This window comes from Agelaius phoeniceus, chromosome 6, assembly GCF_051311805.1.
Source record: "Agelaius phoeniceus isolate bAgePho1 chromosome 6, bAgePho1.hap1, whole genome shotgun sequence".
Classification (NCBI taxonomy): domain Eukaryota; kingdom Metazoa; phylum Chordata; class Aves; order Passeriformes; family Icteridae; genus Agelaius; species Agelaius phoeniceus.
In genome coordinates, this window is record NC_135270.1 from 57,278,137 (window position 1) to 57,291,125 (window position 12,989).

General features: G+C 44.0%; 1 protein-coding gene across 1 annotated transcript in view; it reads right to left on the reverse strand.

The window, feature by feature from the left end:
* SYNE2 (spectrin repeat containing nuclear envelope protein 2) overlaps window positions 1–12,989 on the reverse strand; it is a 158,915-nt gene that overhangs the window by 66,618 nt on the left and 79,308 nt on the right. The window contains exons 63-73 of the mRNA XM_077180797.1: window positions 11,102–11,296; window positions 10,487–10,561; window positions 9,384–9,503; window positions 8,499–8,606; window positions 6,682–6,894; window positions 4,800–4,967; window positions 3,715–3,834; window positions 2,675–2,787; window positions 1,940–2,081; window positions 891–1,022; window positions 210–362 (exon numbers count right to left, since the gene is read on the reverse strand). Coding sequence (XP_077036912.1) covers window positions 210–362; window positions 891–1,022; window positions 1,940–2,081; window positions 2,675–2,787; window positions 3,715–3,834; window positions 4,800–4,967; window positions 6,682–6,894; window positions 8,499–8,606; window positions 9,384–9,503; window positions 10,487–10,561; window positions 11,102–11,296 — 1,539 coding nt within the window. The remainder of the gene's footprint in view (window positions 1–209; window positions 363–890; window positions 1,023–1,939; window positions 2,082–2,674; window positions 2,788–3,714; window positions 3,835–4,799; window positions 4,968–6,681; window positions 6,895–8,498; window positions 8,607–9,383; window positions 9,504–10,486; window positions 10,562–11,101; window positions 11,297–12,989) is intronic.

The window sequence follows — 12,989 nt, forward strand, 5'->3', positions numbered from 1 at the left end:
GCAAGGACTCCTGCCTGTAAGAGGAAGCAGGACTTTAGTTGATAATTATTAAAAACAACAGGCCCAAATCTGTGCAATACAAAATTCTTTGGCAGCGTTATTCCTGAATAAAGCCAGCAGAATGGAGAGGAAATACCAGGCCATATATATTCTGCTGTAACAGAAATCCACTGGGGGTTCTCCTTCCCTGAAGGATTTGGGGCAGTTACCTCATAGAGAGCCTGCTGCACAGCTGCCTCTTCAGTGGAGAGCACGGAGGTGTTCAGCATCTCCTCCATGTTGTTCAAACACCGGCTGATTGCCAGAAGCAGCTCAAACAACTTTCTGTCCAAATTGGAAGAGACTTCCTCTGCCACATTATCCTGGGTAAATGCAAGCCAGTTTTCAGTACTTTTACCCAAGGCATGGCTAAGATTCATTCACTCAAGGTTAGATGTTTGCTCAGCTAACACTAAAATGGAATTAATGAAATACTGAGGGATAGACTCGGATACATGCATGTAACATTCAGAGCTGTCAAGGCCAAAGCTGAGACAATGACCCTTTATGTATTGGACAGTGGCTGTGCTCTTACAGGTCCCTAATCTCAGGCATGAGCACAAGAAGTTTGTCTTGTCAGCTCCCATCCGGCTTTATACAGTTTGAGGATTTTTACTCACACTAGCAAACTTTTGGACTCAGGCAGAAGTATCATAGTGGAAAATTTGGAATGTTTCCTTTCAAAATCCTCAACCTACTTCTACATTACAGCCCATACACAACACAAAAGCTCACTACAGTGAATGCCATTTGCAGTAATAGGATTACTGGCTGTTTCCCAGTGTCCAAGCAGTGTCCTGTGTCTAGAATCCCTGGGGTTTTTTGCAATGCTTAGGACATGCCATTTTTACCTGTGCATGCACCACATTTGCTTCCTGGCTCAGGTCTCCCAGCTGGACAGTGTAAGTTTTCAGCTCTTCCACAGTTGGGGTTCCTGCACCTGAGAATGTGCCTCGAGGCAGCACGTTCATCTTTGTTGTGATCTAACATTTGGAAAAAGAACATTGCAATCAGAACAGCTCAGATGAAGACAGGCTATGGGCAACACAAGAACACTGCTGTCAAAAAGCATTAAAAGATTCAAGGCACTGATATAAAGCACCTGGATAGCAGGGTTCCCTTTTCACTGGCATAAGCTGGACAGGCCATGCCTTGATGGGAGCTTGACTGAAAAATGAGTCTCTGATTCCCAGCTTTATGGGCTACAGCTGAAGTTTGGGTTATGGCAACCCTACTGCCCACTGCAGGGTAAGTCTTGCCTGAGGAAGAGCTGCCATTCATCCTTTTACATGTCTGATATTCTTCCATGTATTGCAGCAATTTCAGAGGACAGAAAATCTAATAATTCTAATTTAGTATGAACAAAACTGTTAATAACAGGAGTTATAGTTTTATCCAAGCAGTAAAAGTCTGCAGTCTTTTCAGAACATACACACAGCTCAAACTCTAGATCTCTACATCTCTTTAATGTGTGAGAATGAGAGAACACAACGGTGAATGGCAAAACAAAATTTAAGCCAGAGATTTGCTTTGACCAAAATGTTCTCACTTGTGGGAACTGGGATTTCACCCACATCCACGGGAACCAGCTGTGAGCTTGCTGGATAACTGCCTCAATGCTCTTGGAAGGAGTAAGCAGATAACATCTACTCTGAAAATTAACCACAGGGATTCACCTAAGTGCTCCCACACTGTGCTCAGCAGTCACTACTTCAGAGACATGATTTACCTCAAAGTAAAATTAAAAGACAATTATGAAAACACAGTGCAGTAACAATCTCCTCTGGAGAACCCTTGCACAGATTTCAGTTATCTGATGGAGAGCCATTCTACTATGAGACAGAAAGATACACTAATTGCTATCTACACTATCAGAGTGTTTTATGGAACTTAAACAAACCTGAGGTTCTACAAGCTGGCAGAGAGGAGATTTCATCTTTGATGAGAGTTCCTGTTGTAAATATTGCCATTTATTACCCATTTGATCCTTTGGAGCTGAGGTGGCATCAGCCTGCTTGCTCTTTGAGTCAGATTCTCCATTGCTGTGTTGAGAAAACATTGTTAGAATGACAATTACTGAAGCAGAGTAAAACTAGGTTTCTTGTATAAGATTAGTTTCTCTTGCTCATGCCTCAAAAGCAAAGTGAAGTGCATGTATGAGTATTAATCCAAGCTTTGATAAACTTGGACTTTCCCCTCTGCATGAAATATCCCAGAGGCTGCTGGCAGCCTCCACCTCTGAGTACAGTCCTGTAGGAAGTGCTGGTTCTGTGCTGGAAGGTGCCTGATCCCAGTGTCCCTTTTGCTGCCTTCACACTGGCTGGGTGTGCCTGTGCATCTGTGAGCCATGGCTGTGAACAGAGGGACCCCACCTGCCTACAGATGGGCCTGATTTAGCTCATGGCAGGTGCCAGTCATGTCTGCTAGCAAGATTCTGAACTCTGGAGTCAGCTCAGGATCCCAGAGGCTGTCACATAAATGAGCCTCCATTTCTCTGGTCTATTGAAGCCCCAAGCTTCTGCCATTTTTCTTCTAGAGGCACACAGAACCAAAGAACAGAACCAGGGGTGCCACTTCAGCAAGTTTAGGCAGTTTTACATCACTGAATCTGGTAACTGCTTGTGTTATTCTGTACCTGGCTTCTGATTTTGGAGTCACGCTGTCCTCAAGCTGTGGCTGCATTTTTTCCACACACGACTCAATAAAGTCAATGAGGCTTTTCTGCTCAGCTGCTTTTAATTTCAGGTCCTGTGCACAGAGAATAGCATGAACAGTTATGTGAACTGTAATAATCTGAAGGGATGATTGTGCTTTTTCAATCACATTTTATGTGAAATCATTTAGCAAAGGAAAAAAAGACTACATCTGTCAGAATAAAATGCAGTTTATGTATGAACATGAATCTACAGAACAAACCATTTTCTGCAAGCATGCATTTTTATGGAATATATTTCTACCTGAGCTAAAGTTTTAAAAGCAAAACCCAACCAGAAACAAATTACATATAGAAATTTAAACACCACTGACTGCAATCCTTACATAAAGAAACAGGCAAGGGAAAATGGGGATTTGCTCAAATATGAGTTTGACTTCCATTAGTTAAAAGGAGAGTGTTGAGTGAAAAGTGAGCAATTTTAGCAGCTCAAGCTGGACCACTTTCTCCAGCTCTTTTCCAATAGCATGAAAAAGGCAAAAGTTAATTTACAGTTAGCAAAATAGAAGTAATTTGCAGAGCAAATTACAGAACATTACAAGATTCTTACATTGTGTTAACAACAACCTTCAGAGTCATAGTGAGTTAGCCCATGGGAATATGTTCACAAAACTTTAGTTTTAAACTTACCTTCAAAAACAGTATCAGTGTATAGATTCAGATTTCATGATACATCAGTGTTTTAAAGCTAGGACTCTTGCCTTGTTTCACAGTGATTCAGATGGCATCACCCACCCCTCCAATCTCCTAGCTTTATATTACTAAAACTTTTGAACAAGGGATTTTAGGGGTGAGGCCTTTCTCCATCCTGACAAACTCCCCACATCCTGGAGGAGATGGGCAGCTGAAAGCAGCACTTGACAGAGTTGATCCCACAGGGAAAACTGCAGCAGGTGTAGGAGCAGCTGTCACCCAGCCCACAGGGGACATGGAGCAGCCTGACCTGGAGGGGAATTCACTACCTGGGGCTGCTGGAGCCCATTGTGCCAAGGCTGTTGGGCAAGGGGCAGCTGGCATGTGCTGAAACCATCAGAGTGCAGGATCTCCAGGGGCTCTGGGTCCATCCTCTCCCTGCTGGGAACCTGTAAAGAGACACCCATTGTGAGAAGGCTTCTGGACTTGACAAGAGAGCAGAACCCCACAGGTGCAGCCTGGGGAAAGGACAAAAGCTGCTTTGGACTTATCACACACAGAATCAGCAGCCATGAAACACAACTGCTGCTTTTGCAAATATTTTTGTCCAGTTGAATTTACTGAAAGTTTTAAATCCTAACCATTCTAACCTTCTGCCAAGGTCCTCTCATGTGTCCCCCAACAGTTACTTTGCTTTCTTTGCTTTTCCTGCTAGTAGATTAGGTGATACTAACACTCCCTTCTTTTTGTTTGACCAAAATACAGTCATGTGCAATTTATTCTTATAAATCTGGTCACACACTTGGATTCTCAATCTGTCTGTGCTCACAGAAGTATTTCAACACAAGTCTTCACCAGTGCTAATTCACAACAGAGGGACTGTGGCTGCTCTTAAGCAAACACATCAGGTGGACTTCTCTGATCCCTCACACAACAGAGGGAATGAGCTCTGAAGCCAGGAGTTATCATCTCACCCACTGGGAAACTCAGCAAAGACTGTGCAGCTGTGGTGCAGGAGAGCTGACAGAATCACTGCATTTAAACATTCTGCAAAGAGAAAATTACTAAAAGGTCTCTCTGCTTTGACACTGTCACAGATAAACATCATGGACTTTTTGAGGCATTTAAAACCGAACCAAACCCTAAGTCCTTTTCCTGTGCTCTTAGCAGAATGCTGACCTCTGTCACTGAGCACTTAGAGCAGAAAAGATGGTGTTCAGAGACTCATTAATAATCCACTACCTGTTGTAAACTACAAGTAATTATGCAGCACTGTAAAGTAGAATAATAGCAACTCTGACATTTCTCCTTTCCTTGCTTCACGTGGTGAGCTCTAACTGTTCTTCTGTAACCACAGACCAATAAAGCACCAGGACTCTCAACTCTTGCCCTGCACAACATTCACATGCTTTACCTGCTCTTCACTGTGCTTGTCTTGAAGCATCATCTGGACATTTTCCAAATTGCGCTTCACCTCCTTCAGCTTCAAGGAAAGAGCCTCTGTCTTTTGTTGGTAGTCTGCACTATCTCCACAATCTTCCAGTAAAGAAAGGACCTTTTGTTCAATCTCTGATAACCTCACCTAGAAGGGACAGCAGATGATTACTCATTCTCAGAAGTGTAACACTGCTTTTCTGACAACATTCTGAAGTCAATGCTCACACCTCCCCTCTCTGAACAGAAGAGAAATATGCAGGGAAAAGATAAATAGCTGCAATCCCCCTAGATTTTCTCCAATGTAGTCTTTTTATCATTTTATACAGAGTTAGTTTTAAAACTGTTTCAAACAAGAGCATCTGCAGGAGGCTATCTTAACTCAGGTATCAAGTAATAAAAGAGGAGAGCAGAAATGACAGACTCCATTTAATGCAACCAAGAAGACAACACACCTCAGTAGGGGAGAAAGGCACTGCACACACAGCTCACATCACTCTCTGGGAGGAATGATGCTGAACTACCAGCACATAGGAATGTTTCCATGTGACAGCCAGGCCATTGTAAACTGTTGGGATCTGATTTTTGATCCAAGCTGCTGTGAATCAAAGTGCATCCCTGCATACTTTAAACTCACATTCTTAGGGTGAGCATGGAGAAAGGTACCATGACTCAACTGCAAAGTAATCAACTGCAATAAATTAATTGCATTACATAGTACACCCTTATCTAGAGACTGTTTCTCTTCCCTTCTGTGTGTATTTTTCTGTGTAGATCTTGACTAGAAAACCTTCTTCCCCTGCCCAAGCTCATGTCCTGATATTGAGCCAGATTGTTTGAAGCTGACAGGAATTCAGCCTGCTTGTTTTCACCAGCTGGAGCTGCCCTGGTGAAGCCTATGCTGACAGGAACCCTGAATGGGATCCAGACACAGCCAGCTGCTTAGGAGCACTCAGGATCCTAATTCCCACAGAGTTCAGCACCTGAGCACTTGGCTGAATCACAGCCTAAACCCAGAGGCACTCCAATTAAAAACAACCACCCAAAACAACAACAAAACAGCTGGTGATGTCTCCCAGTAATTTAAAATGGGGACATTTTGGTATTGTGAGTGAAATTTGTTGCTCTAGGTAGGCTCAGTGCCTGAAGCAAACTGGCACACACCAGACTGGCACCACAGGGAGCCTCAGCCCTGTTTTAATCTGCACATGCTGCATGCCAGGGCTCCCTCCGACCCAGCCCCTCGTGCCAGTCCTGTTTTCCTCCTCCCATTTTCACCAACAGGTACCACCCACTCCTTTTGTTCTGGTGCCATGAGGGCAAGAGGATGCCCTAGGTGCACAGCAGTAGGTACAAATATCACCACTGCTCACTGAGGGAAGGGGGAAAGCCACTATTTTTCTGTGCTGGTAGTTTATGGAAAAAACTGAAGAAGAAGTTAGCAGTGTGGAAGGTTTCTTAGACCAGCCTTTTAAATCATTCTGACAAGCAGAAAGTGAAAATGTCAAAAGAAAAAAAATACTCTTTTGTTTCTAGCTGATTTATTATGATCAGGACCAATGAAATATTCCCTTTTAATAGAGGATTCAAACTGTACTCAGACATGGTTTTGGAAATAATCCAAATAAAACTAAAGCTTTACATAGACTCCAGAATTCTACCTTAATCCCCTGGATGCATACAGATCCCAACTCTAAAACCAGATATTTTAACCAAACCCTGGCAAAGCTGAAGCCAAGCAGTCACCTGCTCTGTGCAGAGGGTGAGGGAGCTGCTGAAGCAGGAGAGAGGAGCAGGCACAGTGTCCTTCCTGCAGACACAGCCCGGGGAAGGGGATGGCAGCAGCAGTGTCACCTCCTTACCTGGCAATCAGCAAGCTGTGGCTCCACCATCTGCTGCCTTTGGGGGGTCTGAGGGGCTGAGCCCAGGGACATTTTAGTTTTGGCTAGCCATTGTTCCAGCTCTGCCACCTGGGCCTGGCACAGCAGGAGGATGGATTCTGGCGCAGGCCTCCCTCCATCCAGCGCTGTCTGCGAGCCCAGGGCGGCGTGGGGCACTGGAGGCGGCTGCTGGCTCTGGAGGAAAGCACATCAAAGCAGCCTGGTGAGCCACCTGGTTTTGTAATCTCCCTCCCCTCCCCTTAGCACTGAGAGATGATTAACTTCCACACTCACAGAGTGTGGAAACAACAAACCCCAAAACAGCTCCGTCGCCGCGTTCCCAGCCTTGCGGGGGGGGGGAACCACAAACCAAGGAGGAAAGGAGGGAAACTCAGCAGGCAGGTGATCCAAGATCTGGTGTAACAGGTTTCCAGGCAGCAATTTGCATCTGCAGGGATCTACCTGAGCACAGCAGCTATACCTGAGCACACAGGGAGTGATGACTCACCATTAACCTGTTCTCCCCTGAGGAGAGATGTTTTTCTGTGGGAGTTACACACAAAAGCAATGCAGTTGGAAGCTGCAAAACAAGCTCTTGGACAATGCTTACAAGCTACTTGTGTGTGTTCAGGTCCAACAATTAAATATGCTTTACTTGGGCTCTAGATCATACAATTAAGAAATGGTGTATTTTTAAGGACGTCTTGGCAATTCTTCTTAAACACACTCCTTGAAGAAGCAATATTGCATTGCACATGTCAATAACAAAAGTCCAAAGTACTTGGAGATAAAGAGCAGTGACTTGGAAGGCTGCACAGGTCTGTATATGCCTCCACATATGCAAATATTGGTAATCAGTAAGGAAATGAAGCAACACTACAAGAAGAGAATGCTCCCCTGGCTCCAGAGCACACATTCAGGCAACTGAGATGGCCAGTGCTAGTGCACAAGCTTCATATTAAAATGAGATTTGGCAGGGAAAAAAAGAGAGCCAAAATGCATTGTTCCAACTATCAGTGCCATCACAGAAGGACAGAACAGTTTCCCTAGGCAGGAGCCTTTAATGGTCACCTAGTTCCAATCCCCCTGGCACAGGATATTGGAAAAAAAAAATCTTCACTGAAAGGGTTGTCAGGCATTGGAACAGCCTGCCCAGGGAAGTGGTGGAACCAGCATCCCTGAAGTGTTCAAAAATGTGGGACTTAAAGAGATATGGTTTAGTGCTGAGCATGGTGGTGCTGGGTGAATGGTTGGACTCTGTGATCCTGGAGGTCTCTTCCAACTTTAACAGCTCCAGGACTCTGTAATCCCAAAAGCTGAAGCTGCTCTGCCACCAGCTGCTGCTCTTGGCCTTCCTGGAGCACTCATGTCTGCAGACACTCTTTTGTATTTAACCTGCTGCTCACTCTTCTCTGAGCCTTTGCATGTCTTCCACAAGCAGCAACACATGTCAAGCTCCTCAATTCCTCCTGTAACTGCCATTTAAAAATTCCATGGCTGATGTATGTTTACATCACTCAAACTCCTCCATTCATGCCTGTATGAATGACAGCAGCTTCCTTGCTGAAAATGCTCCATTTTCCATTTTTTTCACTAGAAAATTGCACTTTCAAGGGGCAATTGAAAATTTATCACCCAGAGCACCAACAGGAAGAGGCCCACAAAGGGTTGCAGGTATCCCACCACATCATACTGCAGCAAACTCCAGCAGCAAAACCACAATGGACCAGGGCTTCTGCCCACTAGGTAGGTCACACTACTCACTCAGGGGGTCACCTTGGTCAGGCCTGCAAACTCACCACAGCCAGACTGCCATTGCCTGTGCCAGGACCTTCAGGGCCCTCCAAAGTTTGCGGAGATGTTTCTTCATCATGTTTACTGTGTGATTCAGTTAAAACATCCTCATCCTGGAGAGAGAGAGGCAATAGGGGAAATATTTCTTATCTTGCATACAGATGTGCAGTAGTGGAGATGTGGCACTTTGGGACATGGTTTAGTGGTGGACCTGGTAGTGCTTGATTTATGGTTGGATTTGATCTTAAAGGTCTTTTCCAACCTAAATGACTTTCTGATTCTATGTTCCACTGCCTTGTTGTGCTAGAGAAGTCTGGAAGAGCAGCAACCCCTCAACCTACTGTGGTCCTGGCCCAAGAATATTCACAGAGAGCAGTTTTGTTATGCCTGAGGCACTGATGTACAGAAACAAACAACTGCAGTTGTCACAACATTACTGAGGCACCATGAAGAGCAGAACAAAATGGCACCAAAACTGCACCTGGTTGGGTGTTCCAGACACTGATTTCCTCATGTACAAAGTGAACTTCTTCCACAAATCATCCCTTACATTTTTAGAGCCTTTTCAGGAATCAGTGAAACAAGTTGCTGCTACTAAATGTGCATTTCTGCCCTTGGGGGTTTTGTGAAGCTCAAAGGAATTGGAATCATTGAATCATTTAGATTGGAAAAAATGCTTAGCATCACTGAGTCCAACCAGCATGTACAACAGAAAAAGAGATTCTAAATGGCAAGATTTAGTGTTAGATGGAAGATATGAATTTGGCCACCTTGTTCTGCATTCCTATACTTCTCTTGCAGTGCAGGCTTCAGCAATACTTAGGACTTGTGCAGATCTTTTCCACAAAGATGAGTTCCCACCTCCACAGAGAGAACCCTGAGTGCATTACCTGAACAATGCCATCTGACAAGGTACCAGAAGACCAAGAGGTTGCACTGTCTTCCTTGAGCCTTTCATCATCTCCTTCTGAAGGCCAAAGTCTTGCATCTTTCTCTGTGGCTGTACTTCCCTTTGAAAGCAGTAACAGCTCAGCTTTACCTTCTGACCAGGAAGCTCAGATATTCCTCCAGGCAATGTAAAGCACTGCAAACTTCTCATAACACTTTATTTCTGCCTTGTTTATCTATCCATATTTGTGTTTCCCAAATCCCACCTCTCTTCTTGCTCTATAGCTCTACTGCAAGATATGGGGCAGCTGGATGACACTGATAATGTTCTCTAGAGACTGCAGAATATTCTCATGTTTTACAATATTAAAAAGAAAAAAGCTAGAAAAAAAACCCCAAACAAACCAACAACCAGCAAACCAACAAGACACTATCAATCCTTCTCCTGTCCTGTCCATTAAGAAGTCCTACATGTAAAGAAAATTGCACCAGTGAAGGTGTAGAGTGAGAAACCCTGAAACTGAAGTGCTTGGATCAATAGTGAGGCACAAGCTCTCCAGGCTGTTCAGACTTCTTTGCTCTGTCTTGCCATGGAGTTTTTTTCCCAAAAGCAATTAACTTTGCCCCTCTGCAGTTCACCTGGGCATTCAGACCCCTCAGATTCAGAGCAACCAGCAGGGCAGTGTCTCCCAATGTACCAGAAATTTCTTCTATCCAAACTTCTCCCCCAATAATCCAATCTCACCCTTTTTTTCTTATGTTCAAACATATGAATAAATTCTTTTGTTTATGTTTTGGCATTTCAGAGGCTAATTCTTTCTGAAATCCACCTCCACATGGAAACACTGGTATTTAAGGCCAAATTTTGCCTTTAACACTTCCACAAAGGGGGCATTAGCAAATAGGCAATCCCACCAAAAGCAGGATCACACCTAACAGAACAAGGTGATGTGTAATACTGCCACTGGCATATTGGTCCACTGGCTTGAGTGCAATTCCTTTGTATCCTGGAAGGATATTTTAATCTTCTACCTTGCATACACAACTATAAAAATATATATATATATATATATATAAAAATATATATATAATACACTGGACTCACCTTGCTGTGTAAAGAACAGTCTTCTGATTCTTCATCTAAGGAAGGCAGAAGAGATATCACTCCTCTTTTTTTCAACTACAAAAACACACACACAGAGACAACCCAATTAATCATGACAAGAACAGCAAAAGCCTCTTCACTTCTGCCTGTAAACCAAAACAAATTTACCACTTGAGATCCACTTTTGGAGAAGCACTGAACATCTGGCAACCTACATTAAAGTGACTGAAAGCTGCAGGTTCTAAGCACCTCTGAAAATTGGGATTTGATGCTGTCAGGTTTCAATAGCACAGCTACAAAAGGGACAAATCTCATTTTGCCCCATGAAAATAATTTATTGAAAATCCCAGAACAACTGGTTATCAACAAACTACACATGGGGCATTTTGCTGTTGATTGATGCAAACTTCATGTTGAAAGTGGAAAATGCTAAGAAATAACCAGAGGCTGACCTCTCCTACCTTCTCCTCACACTCAGTCCTTCTGAACACAAAGGGGAGGAGAGACAATATTGATTCACAGGGGCAGGGGTGCTCCTCTCTCACATGCCACTCCTCCAGGAGCAGGAAGGGTTATTTACCTCCCCTCTTGGCCCTCAGGTGAGTGTTCACTTACCTGCTGAGGAGAAACATCAGTCCCAATCAGGTCATTCTGGGCCAATATAGAGGTTGGAGGTTCATCTGCTGCTTCAGGCACTTCTTGCTGTAGGCACTGGTGAAGCTCAGACATGGAATTCTTCATCCTGGTAAGGAAATCTTCCTTTCTTTGGCACAGCTTTATGATTTCTTCTTTTACAGCTTCCATTTCTCCCTAAGGAGCAACAACATCTGTAAGCATCCATTTTTCTCATTTAACCAAACAGCAATGTTACAGATGACACCAGGGATGTATCTTACTGGTACTGGGGCTATTTCCCCCTTTTCCTTTTTCTGGGCTTTGGGACAGTTCCCCATTGTCACTGCAGGAGATGTCCAGGTACATGCAAACCAACAGCAACAGATCCAGCTCAGGACAGCCCTGGCCACTTGTGATGCACAAGTTGGCAGTGTGGAAGGAAATGTAGCAGGCTGGAACAAATTCTAACTAGGTCCTGAATATCCATGAGAGCAGCAGCTTCCTCCAGGACCAAGGGAATGCAGAAGGGTTACATTGCTGTGTGTGTCACACAGTGATGGTACTTCCAAGCAGCTTCCCTGGCAGCCTGAACACTTGGGAAAGCCCTGAGGAGGGCAAAGCCAGCAAATGAGGGTAGCTCAGGGCTCAGTCTTTGCTGAAGATGGCCCAAAGGAAAGAAACCATTTGGTGGGTGTTGGGGATGTGGCTAGGGCCAAAATGATGCCATGTCTTTGAATGTGATACTGGGAGAAATAAGTGGACCCAAATAAAGCTTAAGGAAAATATTTAACGTTCTGCAGACACTAAACATTAATCCAGGTAACTGCACTAACAGAGGGGGAAATAAATCTGTCTTGGTCTCCTTCCTGGCCATGACTACTCCTCCAGCCAGTGTTCTGCTCTTAGAGTTTTCTCCAGGGCTTTCCTCACCACCCAGCCTCCAGGTGAACCAAGAAATCCCAGCAAATAACAGAGTAAGCCAGGACATGGAATGAATTGCCCTACTCTCTCCATTACTGAAAGTGCTAAAGCTCTTTGAAGCATTGCTACTTGCTCAGAAGAGTGAAACCTGGCTAAATATCCCTCTGCACACTGGGCTTAGTTGATCACAGCAAGCTTTGATGCCAGGCTTGAAGTGAGAACAGCACTGGCTCCACAGCATGCTCTGTCATTAGTGATGTGATGCAGGTATTAATCTGTGCCAGATGAAAGCAGTGAGACTGCTGCTCCTGTCTCCACTACAGCTTCTGTTAATAGCTCTGGGGTGGCAGCATGACAGGAAAGGAGGAGGGAAGAGCTCCAGCAAATTTTCAAAAGACATGGGAACTCTGCTCTGATAATCCTTTCTTCCTTTTGTACACTCAAAACCACAAGATAAAATCATCCAAAGGTAAAGGAAAGAAAATGTCACTGAAATGAAGTAACAGGCATCCATTAAAATTTGGCATGATTTATGAATGTCCACTAGGAACAGTATATCTATTTATTTCACTGCAGGAGACTTGCCAGCATAGATTTGCCAGCTACTCTTTTGCAAACTTAATTAGCCATAACCTCCTCAGAAACCAACTCATTCTTAAAATCACTTCTTTTTCTGAAATCCTCCACTAAGATGGGCGATTCCACTGCCCACTTCTATTAATGCAATGATGTATCTGCCAAGTTTTTTGCTAAAACAAGAACTATTAAACATAAAATCCTACACTCAAGAGACAAAAACAAGGAAGAATCAGGAAATGAGTCATGCTGAGCACTACATCAAGCCTCCAACATCCAACCAGCTGACAGCAGAGCAGCTATGTACTTAGGAGCCTACTGAGTAATTATAGTTATTAGGCAAGTACAATCTAAGTGTATTAACTTTACTGTGACTGACTGGAAAAAACTG